This window comes from Candoia aspera, chromosome 1 (genome assembly GCF_035149785.1).
Source record: "Candoia aspera isolate rCanAsp1 chromosome 1, rCanAsp1.hap2, whole genome shotgun sequence".
NCBI classification, from domain to species: domain Eukaryota; kingdom Metazoa; phylum Chordata; class Lepidosauria; order Squamata; family Boidae; genus Candoia; species Candoia aspera.
This window is the reverse complement of record NC_086153.1, coordinates 139,280,939-139,297,276: the sequence shown is the minus strand read 5'-3', so window position 1 is coordinate 139,297,276 and position 16,338 is coordinate 139,280,939. Positions and strand designations below refer to the sequence as shown.

At 38.7% G+C, this 16,338-nt stretch overlaps 1 protein-coding gene across 2 annotated transcripts in view; it reads right to left on the bottom strand.

The window, feature by feature from the left end:
* The window catches only part of ASAP2 (ArfGAP with SH3 domain, ankyrin repeat and PH domain 2), a 114,568-nt gene that overhangs the window by 5,147 nt on the left and 93,083 nt on the right, over nucleotides 1–16,338 (bottom strand). The window contains exons 21-27 of one of the 2 annotated variants that reach the window (XM_063314352.1): nucleotides 15,453–15,566; nucleotides 12,074–12,326; nucleotides 6,799–6,960; nucleotides 5,666–5,825; nucleotides 4,733–4,797; nucleotides 4,111–4,217; nucleotides 2,560–2,682 (exon numbers count right to left, since the gene is read on the bottom strand). In XM_063314352.1, the coding sequence (XP_063170422.1) occupies nucleotides 2,560–2,682; nucleotides 4,111–4,217; nucleotides 4,733–4,797; nucleotides 5,666–5,825; nucleotides 6,799–6,960; nucleotides 12,074–12,326; nucleotides 15,453–15,566 (984 nt within the window). Of the gene's footprint in view, nucleotides 1–2,559; nucleotides 2,683–4,110; nucleotides 4,221–4,732; nucleotides 4,798–5,665; nucleotides 5,826–6,798; nucleotides 6,961–12,073; nucleotides 12,327–15,452; nucleotides 15,567–16,338 lie in introns of both variants that reach the window. The other variant, XM_063314343.1, reaches the window with a different exon arrangement.

Below are 16,338 nucleotides of genomic sequence, written 5' to 3'. Positions count from 1 at the left end.
CTAATTCAAATAACTCTAAAGGGAATTATTTAGTCCAGATCATACCCAGTCTTGCACAGGATTGTGTTAACTTTCCTCTGCCAGCTTTATCACACAAACACTGAATCCAAGCCATTGCTTTTTTTTTGCTTGCCTAATCCTCCAGCAAGAAAAGCTAGAAAGGATAAATCAGATTTTAGGCAATGTTTTGCTTTGCATTGCTGGAGCCCTGGCTGCCAGTGAATGCACTTCCCTACTGCCCATGAGCTGCAGGAGAAACTAAAGCACCATCATCCACCCAATCAGGCTGCTTACCTATACATACCACCTGGGAGCAATGAAATCAAATGGAGGAAGTCCCTTCTGTTTAAGCTCTGAAAACATTCTGGTCCTCCTTTCTCTACCTCCTATGTTGTAAATCTTGCACCTCTGTGCTAAGCACTCATGGTTAGGGATGCCTGCTGTGCTCTTATCCTTCATTAATCCACCCCCTCTGTTTTCCATGCAAGGAGTTGGAGCATATTTTCTTCTCATGAGCCATTTTAGGAGAATTGGTCTGGGAGTCAGGATGGAAAGAGGAGTGGGTGGAAAGAAAGCTTTTCACTCCTTCCTCTGGAAGCCTGTCTCCTTCTGTCTTGGCCTGGGAGGAGGGGCTGATGCTGTGAAGTAGCAGTTGTGTTAGAAAATAGATTGCTGGACAGAAGGGCAACTCTAGGGATAGGCTGCCAAAATAAGTGGTAGTTGCACAAAGCAAGTGGTAGTTGCACTTATTTATGAGAATTAGGGGTCAGAGCTTGGTTACTTCCCCTCCTCTTCCTTTTTCATGCTGCCTGCTTGACCAATGCATTAAGAACCAGCAATATAATGAAACTTTGCCAGCATTTTCCTGGTACAAGAGTTTGATGAACACCAGGGATTTCCTAGAGAAAATGGGTGGGAACTCTGTTCCCAAAACTGTGAGTTTTCACCCAGGAACTGTAATCATGTGGTATCAGAAATATTGGTGAAGGGATTTTATGACGTTAGTGGTAGAACGGGTTAACAATGTTGTGGGAATACAGCCAATGAAATTTCTTTTCTTTGGTGCCACAAGACATATCATATTGACCTAAAAGGAAACTGACCCTGAATTAAGATAATTTCCCCCCAAAAGAAGATTAGACTAATCTTTGATCTTTACTATATTCCCAGTATAATTGTATAGGTGAATTGTTGGGGGGAACTAGCCTTCCTGTGATATTTCTGTCATAAATTAAGTGAAAACAAGCTATTTAGGCACAGCATCAACTTTCTTCCCTGCTTTGAGCATGCCATATCCCTGATGGCTTTTGAGCCAGATTAACAAAAGACAATTACCATGTTCATATAACCTATATCCAAATCAACATGTGACGGCTGGTTTACAAGACATGCCAAGACAACGGCTGGGTTTCCAAGGCTTGCATGCTGCGTCAAGGCCACCATTCAGCTGTTCATTCACCTACCCTACTTGCATACTGATTCCCCCATTAGACTGGCAAGGATGCAATTTGCTTGCCTGAGCAGGAAGGAGAGCTTAAATGGCAGGGGAGGGAGCCCCGCTCTACAACCTCTCCGCCTCCCAACTGTTCAGGAAACAACCCAGCAGCAGCAAAGAGAACAGTGCAACTTAATGTGGAAGTACCTAACTGGGAACTTTCTTTCCATGTCCTGTCAAGAAGGGCAAAGGGAGCCTTTAGGACAATGCTTCTCAACCTTGGCAACTTTAAGCTGTGTGGACTTCAACTCCCAGAATTCCCCAGCCAGCTTGCTTCTGGGGAGTTGAAGTCCCCACAGCTTAAAGTTGCCAAGGTTGAAACACTGCTTTCGGAGCTGCCACTAGAAGTGCTCTGGGCACCTTGAAACAAGTGTTCCTGGTAGCTTTCACCTGGTAGTTCTGGGGACAGCAAGGTTGGGCTGGCTGGGGAGGTCCAGAGGACAAGAGGTACCCCATTCCTGATCTATCCAGATATGAATTCTGTATAAAGGGAAGGAATAAAGATGTCTCCAGTTCAAATTAATCAGAAATAAAGTTCATGTAGTAGAGTTCATGTAGTTCATTTAGTAAAGTTCATGTAGTTCATTTAGTAGATACTTTGGAAACAGACTACTTCGTCTAGGAAGTCAATTCTGTTGACTGTTGCTTTATTTTCATAACTACAGACAGCAAGGGGACGCGGTGGTGCTGCGGGTTAAACCGCTGAGCTGCTGAGCTTGCCGATCGGAAGGTCGGCGGTTCAAATCCGCATGAAGGGGTGAGCTCCCGTTGCTAGTCCCAGCTCCTGCCAACCTAGCAGTTCGAAAACATGCAAATGTGAGTCGATTAATAGGTACCGCTTCAGCGGGCAGGTAACGGCGTTCCGTGTAGTCATGCCGGCCACATGACTGCGGAAGTGTCTACAGACAAACGCCGGCTCTTCGGCTTTGAAACGGAGATGAACACTGCCCCCTAGAGTCGGACACAACTGGACTTAATGTCAAGGGAAACCTTTACCTTTACCTACAGACAGCAAACCACAGGCTTTAATCTTCTATCAGCTTCAGCTGAAAAAAAATACTTACCCACCACTCTTGATCTTCTTCCCCGTCAACTATGATGATATCACCTTCCGAAAATGTTAACTCATCTGGATTATCTGCTACACAGTTATAAATTGCTTTTACTCTCTTGGGCTTTGTTTTTGACTGTAATAAACAAAGAGAGATATAAAAGGAACTCGGTGTTGAAAAGATAAGACCAAACACCACAGAAATAGGTCACAGAGACTGTCTCTTCTCCAACAGAGGTAGCAGAACACAGGAAAGAGCCTTGTACTAAGACTGGCCACTGGTCTAAGTTAAGTGTTGTCTATATTGAGTAGCAACAGCTCTCCAGAGTTTCAGATCAATTTTTCTAGGCTTCTCTGGATAGCCAAGTAAACCTGGGAACTATAGCTGAGACATGACCTTTACTGTATTACTTTTCCCTGCTTGTATTTTTAAGTACTTTTGCCTTCTAGTACAACTTCTCTCACTAGCAAAGGTCACACTTTTGATCACTGCACTTCCCTGATAGCATTCTATCATAACCGTGATAATTTCAAAATCAGAACAGTGATTAAAGTCAAGAGTCACCAGATCTGTTTCTGAGAAGCAAGACATCACTCCTTGTAGGTAAACATTATATAGCTCCTTTTGAAACATGTAAAAGGATTCTCTTCTGATGAGCTATTTAAATTCTGGACATTTCACTGAATGTTATTTCAGTGAATAACTATTTCGTTTGCTTTTCTGAGCAGCCATCTGTTAGTTGAAATGACACACTGCAGCTGTGTCGCAAAATATTGGCAACTCTAGAAAATACCTCAAAAATATAAACCAACAAGATAAAAAACAACACAAAAGAGAGCATGACATAACCAAGGCCAACCCACAATTATTCAATATTCTAACCATTACATACAGACTCATCTAGCAGATTGGCCCAATTGTCCAATGAGAAAAGCTACGTCTTCAAAGCCTTATGAAAGACCAATACGGTTGGGGCCTTCTGAATCTCAGGGGATACACAGGTCCAAACAGGAGGTGCTATGATAGAGAAGGCCCATCTCCTGGGTCTGCCAGATAACACAGTTTTATAAAAAGGACCTGGAGCAAGCATATCCTGTTGGATCTCATGAGATGGACAAAGATGTTGTTCTACAATGCAATGTTTTATCTCTCGCAGTTACAATGGGATAGGTATAAAATACAGCTATGTCACTCAAAGTTACAGTTGTAATTTGTTATTTATAATTAACTCCCAGATCAAAGATGCCACTTGGGCTAGATTTTCACAGCTTGTTCAATGTGCAGCTATATTTGCAAGATACAAACACTTTTCTTGGGAATAGTCCCAGACCTCCATGTGATTTCAAGTAAAGGTTCTTCCAAAATAAGTGATACATAAAAAGCCAAACACATCTTGTTAGTTTCTCAGTCCAAATCGAATGTATCTATATTCAATGGGCAGCAAACAGGGCCAATGGATTCTGAAGAAATTCCCTCCCCTTTTAGAGTAATCCTTAAGTTTCACCATGGAGAGCTGCCAACTACAACCTTTTAAAAGAATGACCTACTTTCTTTACTACTTACTATTTGGGACTTTCTTGGCATTGGTGCTGGAGGTTGGATTGGCACTGATAGGTTGGTAGAAGGGGCAGTTTGAGATCCAGCGGTCTCAGATGCAGAGGAAGACTCAACTGCTATTAAACAAACAAAACATTAAAGCCAACTTTAAAATAACAGACATAGCTCTATTCTTAGATACCTTCTCATGTCATTACTCTTGTTCACCAAGCCATTTTTTTGTAGCTCTACAGAAATATTCATCATGTCCCACATCAAAAGCCCCTAAACTATATAATCGGAACCAAGGATGCAATTCAGCATGTACTAATGATAATTTTAAAATATAGGTAAGAATGGTACGTATATCTTGCTCAAATCCCTTGTTAGCAAAATCCTTATGTTCATCTTCTCTGCCATTCAATCTTCAAAATTACCCAGAAAAGGGTGGGTCAATTAGTCACTGCCTCTGATGGAAAAAAATGCTGTTATAGGGAACCCTTCTGTGCATAAAGCACCCTCACAAAACCCACACTGTGAAGTCAGTTAATGCACCTTTTGCTGTATATGATGAAATAAGCATGTTGGTTAGTCCAAAGCTGCTCCTAAAGAAGTGGAAATTAATAAGATGATTTTTAAAAATAATTACCACAAGACTGCTGCAGAGATCCAGGCCCCTTACTCTTGTTAGTAAAGTTGGATGCCTTGTCGGTCCTATTTAGGAGGGAAGCAAAGATTACTCTCCATCATTGCTTTCCATGTAGCCCATCATCATCATCATCATCATCACCACCCCATTTATTTTTTGAAACAATATTCAGCATGCTATTCTGTACTGCCCTTTTAACACACATTGACCAATGTTCAACCACATCTTAAATATCTCCTTAAAATAAATATCTGCCAAATACTTCTAGAAATTCAAGTACACACACCTGGAGATGCTTTAGGTTAAAGAAGGCTGTTATAAAACTTACAAGCAGTACTGGCTTCTGCTGCCTTTTTATTTCTTCTTTCAACTGTACTTCTCCCTACACACAACAAACTATGAATTGGGCGTTTTGGAGAAAGCATGTCACATGGGGAGATGCAATTTCTTTTTTTCCAAACTACACTTCTCTGTTTAACTGAACCAATAATAGAGACCATCTGTTCTAGAGAAAGGTCTGGCCAGCATGTTGCCTTTTTATTTCTAGCACTGCTTCTGATTGCCTCCAGCAAACCACAAGACCTAGATGATAGATAAAAAAAACATTATACCACAAATATGCTCAAGCATGATGATCAGTTTAGCCTGATGCTTTTTCTCGTGGGAATAAGGGGTGCAGCCTAGACTGGACTTTCATGATTTTCTTATCATGCCCCCCCACATGCTTTGAGCCCTATCCTTTCCCTGCCAGTGTCTCTTTTGAGCTTTCTCTTGCTCATCATTTGAGAATGAATTAAATCAACAGGACAAAACCTTCAAGAGGAGCCACTCAACAAAAAGTGCAAATAATAAGTACAGCTTAACACCCAGGCCACAATTCGAGCATAACGTTTTTTTAATCAGAACTTTTGGAATGTAAATCTCACAAATTACCCAGAAAGAGGCTTTTTCTGAGATATTCGACTTGGAGGCTGTGGAGGAAGTGGCGGCGGCGTAGGTTTGGCCGGTGGTACAGTCGGTTGTTTTGACTGCTGGTTCAAAGCTTCAAGAACACAGGCTGTCTTTGCAGCCAGAGGTGCTGGAGAGAGGATGTCTATAAAAATGCATGTACAATAGTATTCCGATGATGAATGCTTGAAATGAGTCCTCCAAATAACGTAATGCTTTAAAGGCTTGTTTTATTTCAAAACAGAAAGATAATTAAACTTCCTTTTATATCACAAGTTAAGGCTCAAGGCGCAGAATAGGCTACAACCCTAAATATGCTTTTTTGGAATTAAGTCCAATTCAATTAAATAAGAATAATTCTGCATATACCTGGACGGAACTGAACTGTAAGAAACTGATCATACATGGTCTTAGCTTTGTGCCCATTAGAAGTGTTTAGTTCATCTCATCTGAATAGATTCACTCATTGCCACCTGCAGTCAACTATATTAATATGGTATGGACTGAATATTAAATATCACAAATGCATGCACTAACAAGTTCTTCAAAATTCTTCACTGTTTTCACTGCAAGAGACTATCATGGCTATCCCTCTGTAAAATCATACACTGAAAGCTAAACTAGCAGAAACCTGATTAATTTAAGGTACTTGCAGGGTGTAATACTATAGCTGGCAAATATACTAACCATCATGAGAGGTGTTTAACATCATCATGTTTCTAGTAATATTTTCTATGAAATACACACAGCCCCAGTATAGTTTCACAAGCAATCATTAGCAGATCATCCCTATGCAAGATCAGGATAATTAAATAATATTGTATACATTTTTCAAAAACATGATGACAGTCTGAACTCTTTGCAAAACTACCCAGAAATTTATTTATTTATTTAAAAGATTTATTTGGCCGCCCATCTTAAGCAACTCTGGGCAGCTCACAACAAAATACTGCATCCTCGGCTCTGTCTGAAAGACATGACTGATATTCAGAAAATAAGATAGCAAACCTAAGTTCACCAGAGAGAAAGAAGAAGAATGAGTTTGGAATGGACGGTCAAGGACAACCATGACTAGATGCAGCAAAAACCAAGAAAGCAGTGGAAAAGAGCAAACATACTTGTAGATGTTACACGCAATGGTGGAACAGGGGGATGGACAGTTGGTGGATCTGATGAAGACCTTTGCCTGCTTATGCTTTCCATTCCTAAAGAATTTGTCTTCCACAGTGTGTTCGATGAAGAAGTTGTCTGAACAGCACTGCCAAGAAATGAAGACTGAACTAAAAAGAAAGGAGAACACTGTATTATTATTATAATTACAGCTGGCTGTGAAATGAGCAAACAGCTCTACTTCAGTGGACTGGCTGCAATCCAGAAGTACATGTACTTCAGATTTAAAGGAGGACGGGGCCATTTCTAAGGCCCTGCTCTGACAGACAGCTATCATGAATCAAGTGACATCAAAGCCTGGTTCAGGGATTACAAATGCAGAATGTCTCACATCTGAGAGCTCCGTGTGCCATGTCCCATGCCAACATTGCTCCAGTAATGTCCTTTTTTTTACAGATATTCATGCTTTCAGTATGAACATCTACAACACAAATGTCTTCACTGGTGCATCTGGGCTCATGTTGGCCAGGAACCGTACCCTGAAATTGTGTTCATTTGCAAAAACAAACAGAAAAGTCACTGACATGGCCTCACAGAGGGGATGGAGTTCAGCAGAACACTCTGCTTTTCTAATGTTGGAACAGAGCTTTTGGATAAGGTACGTGCCAGTTAGTCAATGCAGCCACTGCTCTATGGAGTCGAAACTTTCGTATCACCTTCAAACAATAATTTTCAACAGGGCACATCATCAAGATGTAGCTATATTCCTTCATCCAATTTGTTTAACACACTTTTTAAACACAGTATTGGTGCTTTCGTGCAATTTTAAGCTGATAAATGGTAATATAAATCATGCTATTTAGGGAAATGGATAAAAGAAGCAACTGAGTTACAATGTATAGGGAATACAACTGCTGTCTTTTATCCCAGCTGATGAGCTGGAACTTTAAATCTCCTGACATGATATGATGGCAGACAAAGCAATGATAGTTGCTCCCCTTCCTATCATTTTTTCCATCTTTTGTAGCAAGTCGGTTGCCAGATATGCCACAAAACAGATATGTAAAGGGGGCAGATGACAGATGAGGAAATGAATAGGCGAGTCAAACAGCTACTATGCCTCCTGTCGCATCAGGTAGCTTAGAGATTTCTGACAATGTCACAGCTGGTGAGGTGGGGCAAGGAGTGTTATATATGCTAATTCATGAATCACTTCTTTCCTGGTGATCCAACAATAGCTAAGAAGTACTTTGCTGACAACCCCTGTATTGAAATAATAGGTTTTAAAAAGCAGTAACAATAGCAAGGCAAGCTGTACAGTTTGTTAGTTTATGATGAGGCAAAAGCAGCAGCCTAGTTTGCTGAGAGGACCTGTTTAGCTTGAGGGCGTAAATTGCGCCAAGGAAGGCGAAAATAAGACCCAGGCTGCTATTTCAGTTTAGCTATTTGTCCTCACAAAAGATTAACTAATGAAAAGTTTGCTCTTTGAGGTACGGCACTACGTTCTCCGATAGGGAAGTGGAAGCAGTGCTGTTGCACCATAAACCCTTGGATCCCACTCCTTTGGCAGAACTGAATGGGACTACAGGAAATAGTAGTTTCCTGTTTGTAAACTTCCTCACCCCGCTGTACAAGCATCCCTCATTCAGAAAACTGAATGTTCTGCCATGCCAACTTTTTTTTTTGTTTCTGAAGAAGAAACAAGAGCTGAGAAAAAACAGCTTACATCAATCATCCATTTGTTTCAAAGTGCCCACACCTGCTGAAAGGTAATTCAATTTATAAAGCGCTTCACTGTTCTACCTTTTCAATCTCTCAATAAGCAGAGCAATTACAAACTCTCATTTTCTCAGAATCAGAACAGCTGACACAAACGCCCTTATGTTTATAGCAACAATGTTCTCTTGGAGGAGGAGCAGAAAATATTTTAAAAATGGTAAAAATGAGAAACAGATAGCCAGTAGCACTGGAAGCACTTTCCACGTCAACCACTTAGGGATTGTCGCTGCTGCCCACATGCAACCTACATATAGGGATGGAGACATGCTCCCAAGCCCATCCGTTGCGCTGACACACACAGACACAATGGACAGGTAACCTCCATTCCATCAGTGGAAAGAGACGGCCACAGCCCTGACACACTCAGGACCTCTGGCATCCCTCCAGTTAGGGATTAGGTACATTTTTTATGTCCTTAACAACTGATTTATACACTCAGCTCTTGTGAAAGAGAGGAAGGAGATATGTCTGTGTATATTTTTGGCATAAAAACAGAAAGCACACAAAGTCTCCAACGGAAATATTCAAAGTGACCTTCAGATATTTTCAGCTCTTAAACTCAGTCCTCTACTTCTGGATTTTAAACAGATCTTCGATCTCATTTCTAGCAGAAAACACTGAGCCAAAAGGAAGATCTTGACAAAAGGTTGCTATATGATTACTCTTACTTATAAATTATACGATACTGTAAAGCCATGCTGAAAATCAGATGTAATCCATGATGCCACCTGCAGAAAAGTTCCAGCTTGAAGGGGGTGAAAAAAGGGTATTTTCTTGCTCCTCTCCTGTTCAATTTCTACATCAACCCACTTAGCTGAGCATTTGACCAAATCTAGGGCATTATTTCCCAAAGGTGACAAACATTTTTCCATGGTTCTTTGTACAACTGATGTCAAAGATTACCACTATAAGGAGGCTCTCTAAGCACAAGCCACATATTGCAGAAAATAATATTTACAAGTTAACTACAAGGCCAGAACTGAAGTATTTGGGACAAAGTCCAATCAGAGAAATTGGTATTTGGGGAGATTCAGAATAGTATAGTTTTGCAAGCTGCATAGCGTATTTCACATTTATTTCCAAAAGATTTCCAAAAGAAGTAATTATACATAGCAATTTGATTGTTAAAATAAATAGGAAATAAATTTTAGTTCAAATGTCCTACTTTAGAATAGAGTTGTTCTTCTTAGCCAGTGAAACTGAATTTCTACACTAAAAATGATGTAAATATTTGAATTCTTTTTATAGTAATTTTATTAAAAATTACAATTAAAAATATAAAAACTAATGCAAACTAAAGAAAAGAAAAGAAAAAGAAAAATAGAAAGTGCAGAAAAGAAAAAAATAGAAAAATAGAACAGAAAGCAAAAATAGGAATACAGTAAAGAAAAAGAAAAGAAATATATAAAGAAATTACTTCTCCCTTCATCACAAGTACAAACAATTTTAGTAACTTATCACCTTCTCTTAAAATACAACAAATGATCTCTTTTTCCCATATCCCATCTCTAATCTGTAAGCAAAACTTTAAAGCCTCGTCATTAAGTCCTGATCAGCAAAAGTCCATTAAGAGTTACCAGACATAACGTATCTACTTTAACCTTGATCAAATAAACCAACTTTATATTCCTTCCCTTTACTTCTAACAATCTTGATCTTCAGTCCCTTCAAATCATGTCCTAGAACTTGATTTTTTCTCTGTCCCTTCTCACAAAATTCTTCAAAACTTTAACAAGTCTCTCTTGTAAATCCAATATAGGAACGTTATCAGGTTACTCTTTTAGTTTGTTATTTGCATATCCCTTTTAATTATTAAGACATTAGTTGGTTTCGATTTGTCTCTACTTGGCAACCACTTTTAGACTACTTGCTTGTGTTGGAAAAAAATGAAGCAAATTGTGGGCTTTAGTGATTAAATGGTTTGTTTTGATAGAAATAATGTTAATATGGTTTAATTAATGGTAAGAGATTATATTTTTACTTGTATTTATATCTTTATTGGAGAAGTCAGAAGCCACCTTTCGTTTCTGTTTCCTGTCTATTTTCACTTTTAGTTTTTTTCTTTAGTTCTATCTTCTTGCTTTTCTATATTTTCTATTTTAATTATATATTTTGAAATTTAATACAGTTCTTATAAAAAAAGACATCAGTTGGCTTCATTTGTATATCCAATGTAGCACCTTTTTCCATATCATTCTTGTAGCCTGTCATTTTTAAATCCACTTTCATATCAGTCTCAGTCTTGTCTGATAAAACCTGCTCCTTTTCCTAACATCTTTTAAACACAGTCCATCTATAGAGGCAGACACTCTTAAAATTAACTTCTGGGTCAATTTTTGGTTCAAAAATACCCTTCAATACATCCAACATTAAAGTATTTTGCTCCATTCTGTATTGGTAAGTCAAATTTAAGTGTTCTTCTCTTTCACTTGTAATCTTTAGTTCCTTCTGGTTCCCTCTAGTGTCCAACCTTCAAAGTCCCATCCTATCATTTTTTTTAAAGAATTCAAAATAAAAGCATTTTTTCTTAGGAAGGATTCTTATAATTAATTCCAAAATCTTATTTCAAATCCATCTGGACCCTTACTCCATTTGTAACTTTCCAAAATCAAAGTTCTAATCACCCTTTTGCTATTTATTCCAAAAGTAAAAAAAAAAAAAAGTCCTTAAACTTGTCTTTAAAACTTCTTTCACTAAGGACTGAAGGAAACTCACCGGGTGCTGTAACACTTGTCAACCAGAAGCTTCCTAAAAACTGAAAGGCAATTAACAAACAATATCTGAAAGTGATTAGAAAAGGAAGTATGCGAACCCAGTGTCCTTTGAAAAGGTGTCGACCATGGTTTGAGTGAAAAGGTGGCTTTCCCTCGTCTCCTAGAGCTCTAAACCTGTTGTGGTCTCCTCACAAGGAGCAGCTGTCTGGAGCACTTATGGGAGATCTCAAGTTCTTGCCTTATCTGGAGAGGAATTACAAAGAGCCGGTCTACTCGCCAGCTCTTCATTCCACCACAGTCGTTGGCTTCACTTTTAGTGGAGCCATCTTCAGTTTGCCATTTCTTCCCCGGAATGCCTAAATATGTTAATTCTTGATGGAATTTAGTTCTGGCTTTTAGATTCATTTGCATCTTCAAACAGCACAATTAATGTAATCATTTGTTCAAGATATAAATTAGAAATCTCATGTGACATATCCTAATAAAACAAAAGTAGTGATAATAAAACTTGGTTTTATTATTATATGGTTGCTTTTATTGTCAGATACTTTTTAAAATTAGGACCTGATTCTTATCTAGCACTTAATTTCAGCATACTCTTTTTTCTCTTCTCTATTCTGAGTATACAGAGCAGAATCTGCAATTTAATGCCAAGTTAAATGGAAGCCTCCTCCAAGTAATGTATAATTTTAATATTTACTTGGACAAATTAACAATAAACCCCACATCTCTAAAGGAAAAAAAAGATTCCTGCAGTTCCTCTTCTTGTAAAGTATTAGAGCATTATTACCTTTTCCAATATTTCTGGGAGGCAAGGGAGGTGCATTGGTAACAGGTGCTGCAGGCTGGACTGGAGGTGGGCTGCTACTGAGGACAGCTCCATAGGTCTCATTTTGTAATAGGCTTGGCATAAAGCTTCTCTGTTTGTCCTTGGCTACATTGGCAGCATCTCTTGCCAGAGAGGCGACATTAGGCTGAAGTTGGTTTGATCCTAGCTGATAGAAACTTACAGGTCTGTCCTCTCTTCGACTGGGGCTGGCTTGCTGTAAAAAAGAAGAATCCAAAAGAGAGCCATATTGGCAAGTATTTTAAATTCTAAATAGACTAGATAGGAAGTACTGGAGATTTAGCATCTTTTTGCAATAACTAAGACATTAATTCTAAACACAGCTACCATGGGGTTATTCTAACCGGATGTACTTCAAAATGCACCTCTCCATTTTTTTAATTTTTCCCAATTATAAATAAAACAGAAACCTTTATACGTGTGTGAGAGAAAATCAATAAACCATCAGGGAAAAAAGGAATGTATGTTTAAGGCAGAGATGCCAAACATGCAGCCCAACAACTGGAAGGTGACAGGTTACCCATCTCTGCCTTGAGGACTATTGTTTTTACTTAATACACATTTCAGGCAGGCATATATTTAAGCTACTGTATAATGGTTTGAATTACAGTTGGAGTTGAACTGGGGAGCTTGGACTGAAAAGGACTAAGGATCAAGACCTCCATCAACAAGAAACTCAATGGGTGATTTTAGGACAGTCACTCTGTCTCAGCCCAACCTACCTCTATGAAGGCAAATCTCTTTCTAAGCTGCCTTTAAGTTCAGGAGAATAAGCATGATACAAATGCAACAGTAATACACAGACTAAACTTAAGGTGATACATTTATTAATGTTAATAATGAACAGTTTGTAGATCAGAGAAGCTAATCTCAGTTTTGTAGCTTTGCTATGAATATAAGTACACAACTCTGGCTTAAGGCAAATGGAAGTGGTAACATTCAATCATGCCTTCAAGGTAATGATATCAGTTATGTATTAACAGCCCTTAATCTTCTTTTCACAAGTACCTGTGAAAGCCTATTAAGAAAATAAGCAGTGAAATGCTTTTCAATTCTCACTTTATCACTGAATTGGACAGCAAGAAAGGTGAGGCTAAATAAAACATCTGCTAAAGAGAGAAATGTCCAATTTCCTACTTAAACAGAACCTTTTTATTTGAATTTGCTCTAGGATGGTATGGAAATCTGCTATATAGTTAGAACGGAACATGCGGTCTCTTCAAAACAACCCGTGATGAAATTTTGTATGGCATTATCCAATACTGGTATCAAGCTGGTGCAGAGATTCTTTGCAACAGCCAGTAACTTCCTTAACTACTTTTTATGAAGAATATGAGAACATTTACTATTTGAGTTTAAAAAACAATCCTGTAACAACTATACATAAATACAAACATTTCAGTTTTCTGTATTAAGTACTAATGTAGGATTGATTCTTCAAAGTGTTTCTCTTTCAACAGTAAAGTGCTGAAAGAAGACATATTAAAACACACATGTCATAAATTACATATTCAATTCGCACTGCAAGCAATGTCTGGAAAAAAGTGAGCTGGAAAGTTGACTGATAGCTAGTGTTTGCATTTGCTTAGTCAGATGTTCACTGTTTTTGTTAATAGAAAGGAAACACAAACCACCATCTTCTCTAGGGAGGACAGCTAGAGAGGACTCCCATCAGTAGCAACCAAAGGCAACTGCCAATGATTAGCAATCAGAGTGGGAAGGCATTCACTGCAGAGCCTAAATCTTTAGCATATTTACCACTCAGATCTCCGAGAATCTATGTTAGTTCTGAGAGGCTGACAGTGATCCTAAGAACTCTCTCTGTCTTTGAACTTGCTCTTTATCAATGTAATGTAAAGACCAGCCACTGTAATGGAAAGGTTGCACAAAGTTCACTTTGTTGTTTAAAAACTGAATTGCTATTATATGTGATAGCTATGTTGCTGCTGTTTTCAGGGCTACTTTTCCCAACAGGCCAGAATATGAAGGGACAAGAAAGAATTCACTATTGTTATATAGTAGTGATTCACTTTGGTGAGTGGACATTAGCTAACTGACTACGACTATGGAAAAACATAAGTCTAGGGATATGGATAGTTTAATCTTTAGTACATAAAAAGCATGGCATTCAGAAAACATGGTTTCATTAAAAGGCAAATGTGGAAAAGAGAATATTATGATTCTCTTGATATATTATGTAATATCATGGTTACATACAGGTAGTCCTTGACTTATGACCATTCATTTAATGACTGTTTGAAGTTACAACAGTGCTGAAAAAAGTGACTTATGACTGGTCCTCATGCTTACAACCATTGCAATGTCCTCACGGTGACATGAGCAAAAGTCAGGCAACGATTTACAATGGTTGCAGCATCCCAGGATCACATGATCACCATTTGCGACCTTCCCAGTGGGCTTCCAACAAGCAAAATTGTATTGTAAACTGCCCAGAGTCCCTCTTTTGGGGGGAGATGGGCGGTGGCAAAATTTGATAAATAAATAAAATCAATGGGGGAAGCCAGATTTGCTTAACAACTGCATGATTCACTTAACAACCTTGGCAAAAAGGTCATAAAATTGGGCATGACTCACTTAATGACCACATTGCTTAGCGATGGAAGTTCCAGTCCCCATTGTGGTTGTAAGTTGAGGACTACCTGTATTACAATGCTTAGGATAATACTGTTAGGATAATGCATTGTATAAGCCCAAAGAGAAATGGTAGCAAAAAATGACAATCCACTAGACATAGGAAAAATATCATCATCTTCTTCCTTTATATCTGTCTGTTCCAAGTGTAGATAACACAGTGCTTGTGGAGTACAGGGCATCCATGGACACCTCTTTCAGAACCCAATAATTTCCTTCCCTATCTGATCATAATACTGTATAAATTAATCTAACTAATAAAAGATGGGGGAGGCTTCTGATAAAGTAGATAGCCAGCCTGCAGCATCAACTTTATTTCCAAGAACATGTCTGGGCTCTCACCACTTTAACTGGAAGCATGCTAAAAAAAACAACACAGGTAGACTGGGTGGGTGTAGGAGGTCAGAGAAAAATGGCAGGAAGCAAACTCACCACTTTGTCTTTCTGGTGAATGGGAGCTCTGTTAATGGCATACCCACCATGGCAGCACTCTGTGAGTCTGTAACTGTATTGTGTTTTTGGAACAGCAAACCCCTACACTCTCAAAATTCTAACGGACCAGAAAAGTTGCTTGCTCCTAGTCCTATTTCCTTTTTCTGCTGTCTCATTCACAACAGCCTGTTACCTGAGAAATTAAAAGTGTTTCAGAGCAGCATATCCAGATACATACCTGCAGTTTTTCATCCACATCATCATCACTTTCATCCAAGTCTTCATGAAGTAATCGCCATTCATATTCTACATGAACATGAGAATTAAGCCTTCCAGCCAGAGCCTGGATAAGCTAAAGGACCAAAGTTAGGCTTTATGAAACCCAGTCTGCCAGTGATTTAAATTCTATATCTTTAAACATATCTGGAAACAATTCTATTCCCCTTTCACTTCTTTCTTTTTTAAATTTCTTCAAAATTATATTGAAGGTATATAAAGAACTTTATAAAGGTTTTGATTGTGAAGATTTATTTATAGAGCAAATTAAAAACACCCAAGTGAGGGTCTTGCCACTATCCCAATTTTTTTTTAATCTGTTCAATTGTGTCTGATTCTCAGAGACTGCCTGGACAAATCCCTGCAGTTTTTTTGGCAAGGTTTTTTCAGAAGTGGTTTGCCATTGCCTCCTTCCTAGGGCTGAGAGAGAGTGACTGGCCCAGGGTCACCCAGCTGGCTTTGTGCCTAAGGCGGGACTAGAACTCTCAGTCTCCCAGTTTCTAGCCTGGTGCCTTAACCACTACACTAAACTGGCTCTCATCCCCCAACAATGTTATTTAAATACTGCTATGAGACATTCCAAAGGAATTATGGAAAGGACTTGTGATTAATTGCATTCAATATCTGATACAGCCCTTCTGAACTTGCATAGTTGACTACTTTTCCAAAGAATCTGCTCTGCCTTTGGTAAAAGTGTGAAAAAAATACCTGTCCATAAAAATCTAGTATCACTGTAAGAACTATTCTTAGAAACATATAATCTCACCAGCATTATCTATGTTCTAACATTATGGGGATGCCACAGGATTTTTCTAAATTTTCTAGTTCTTCTGAGGTTAATTTGGTTA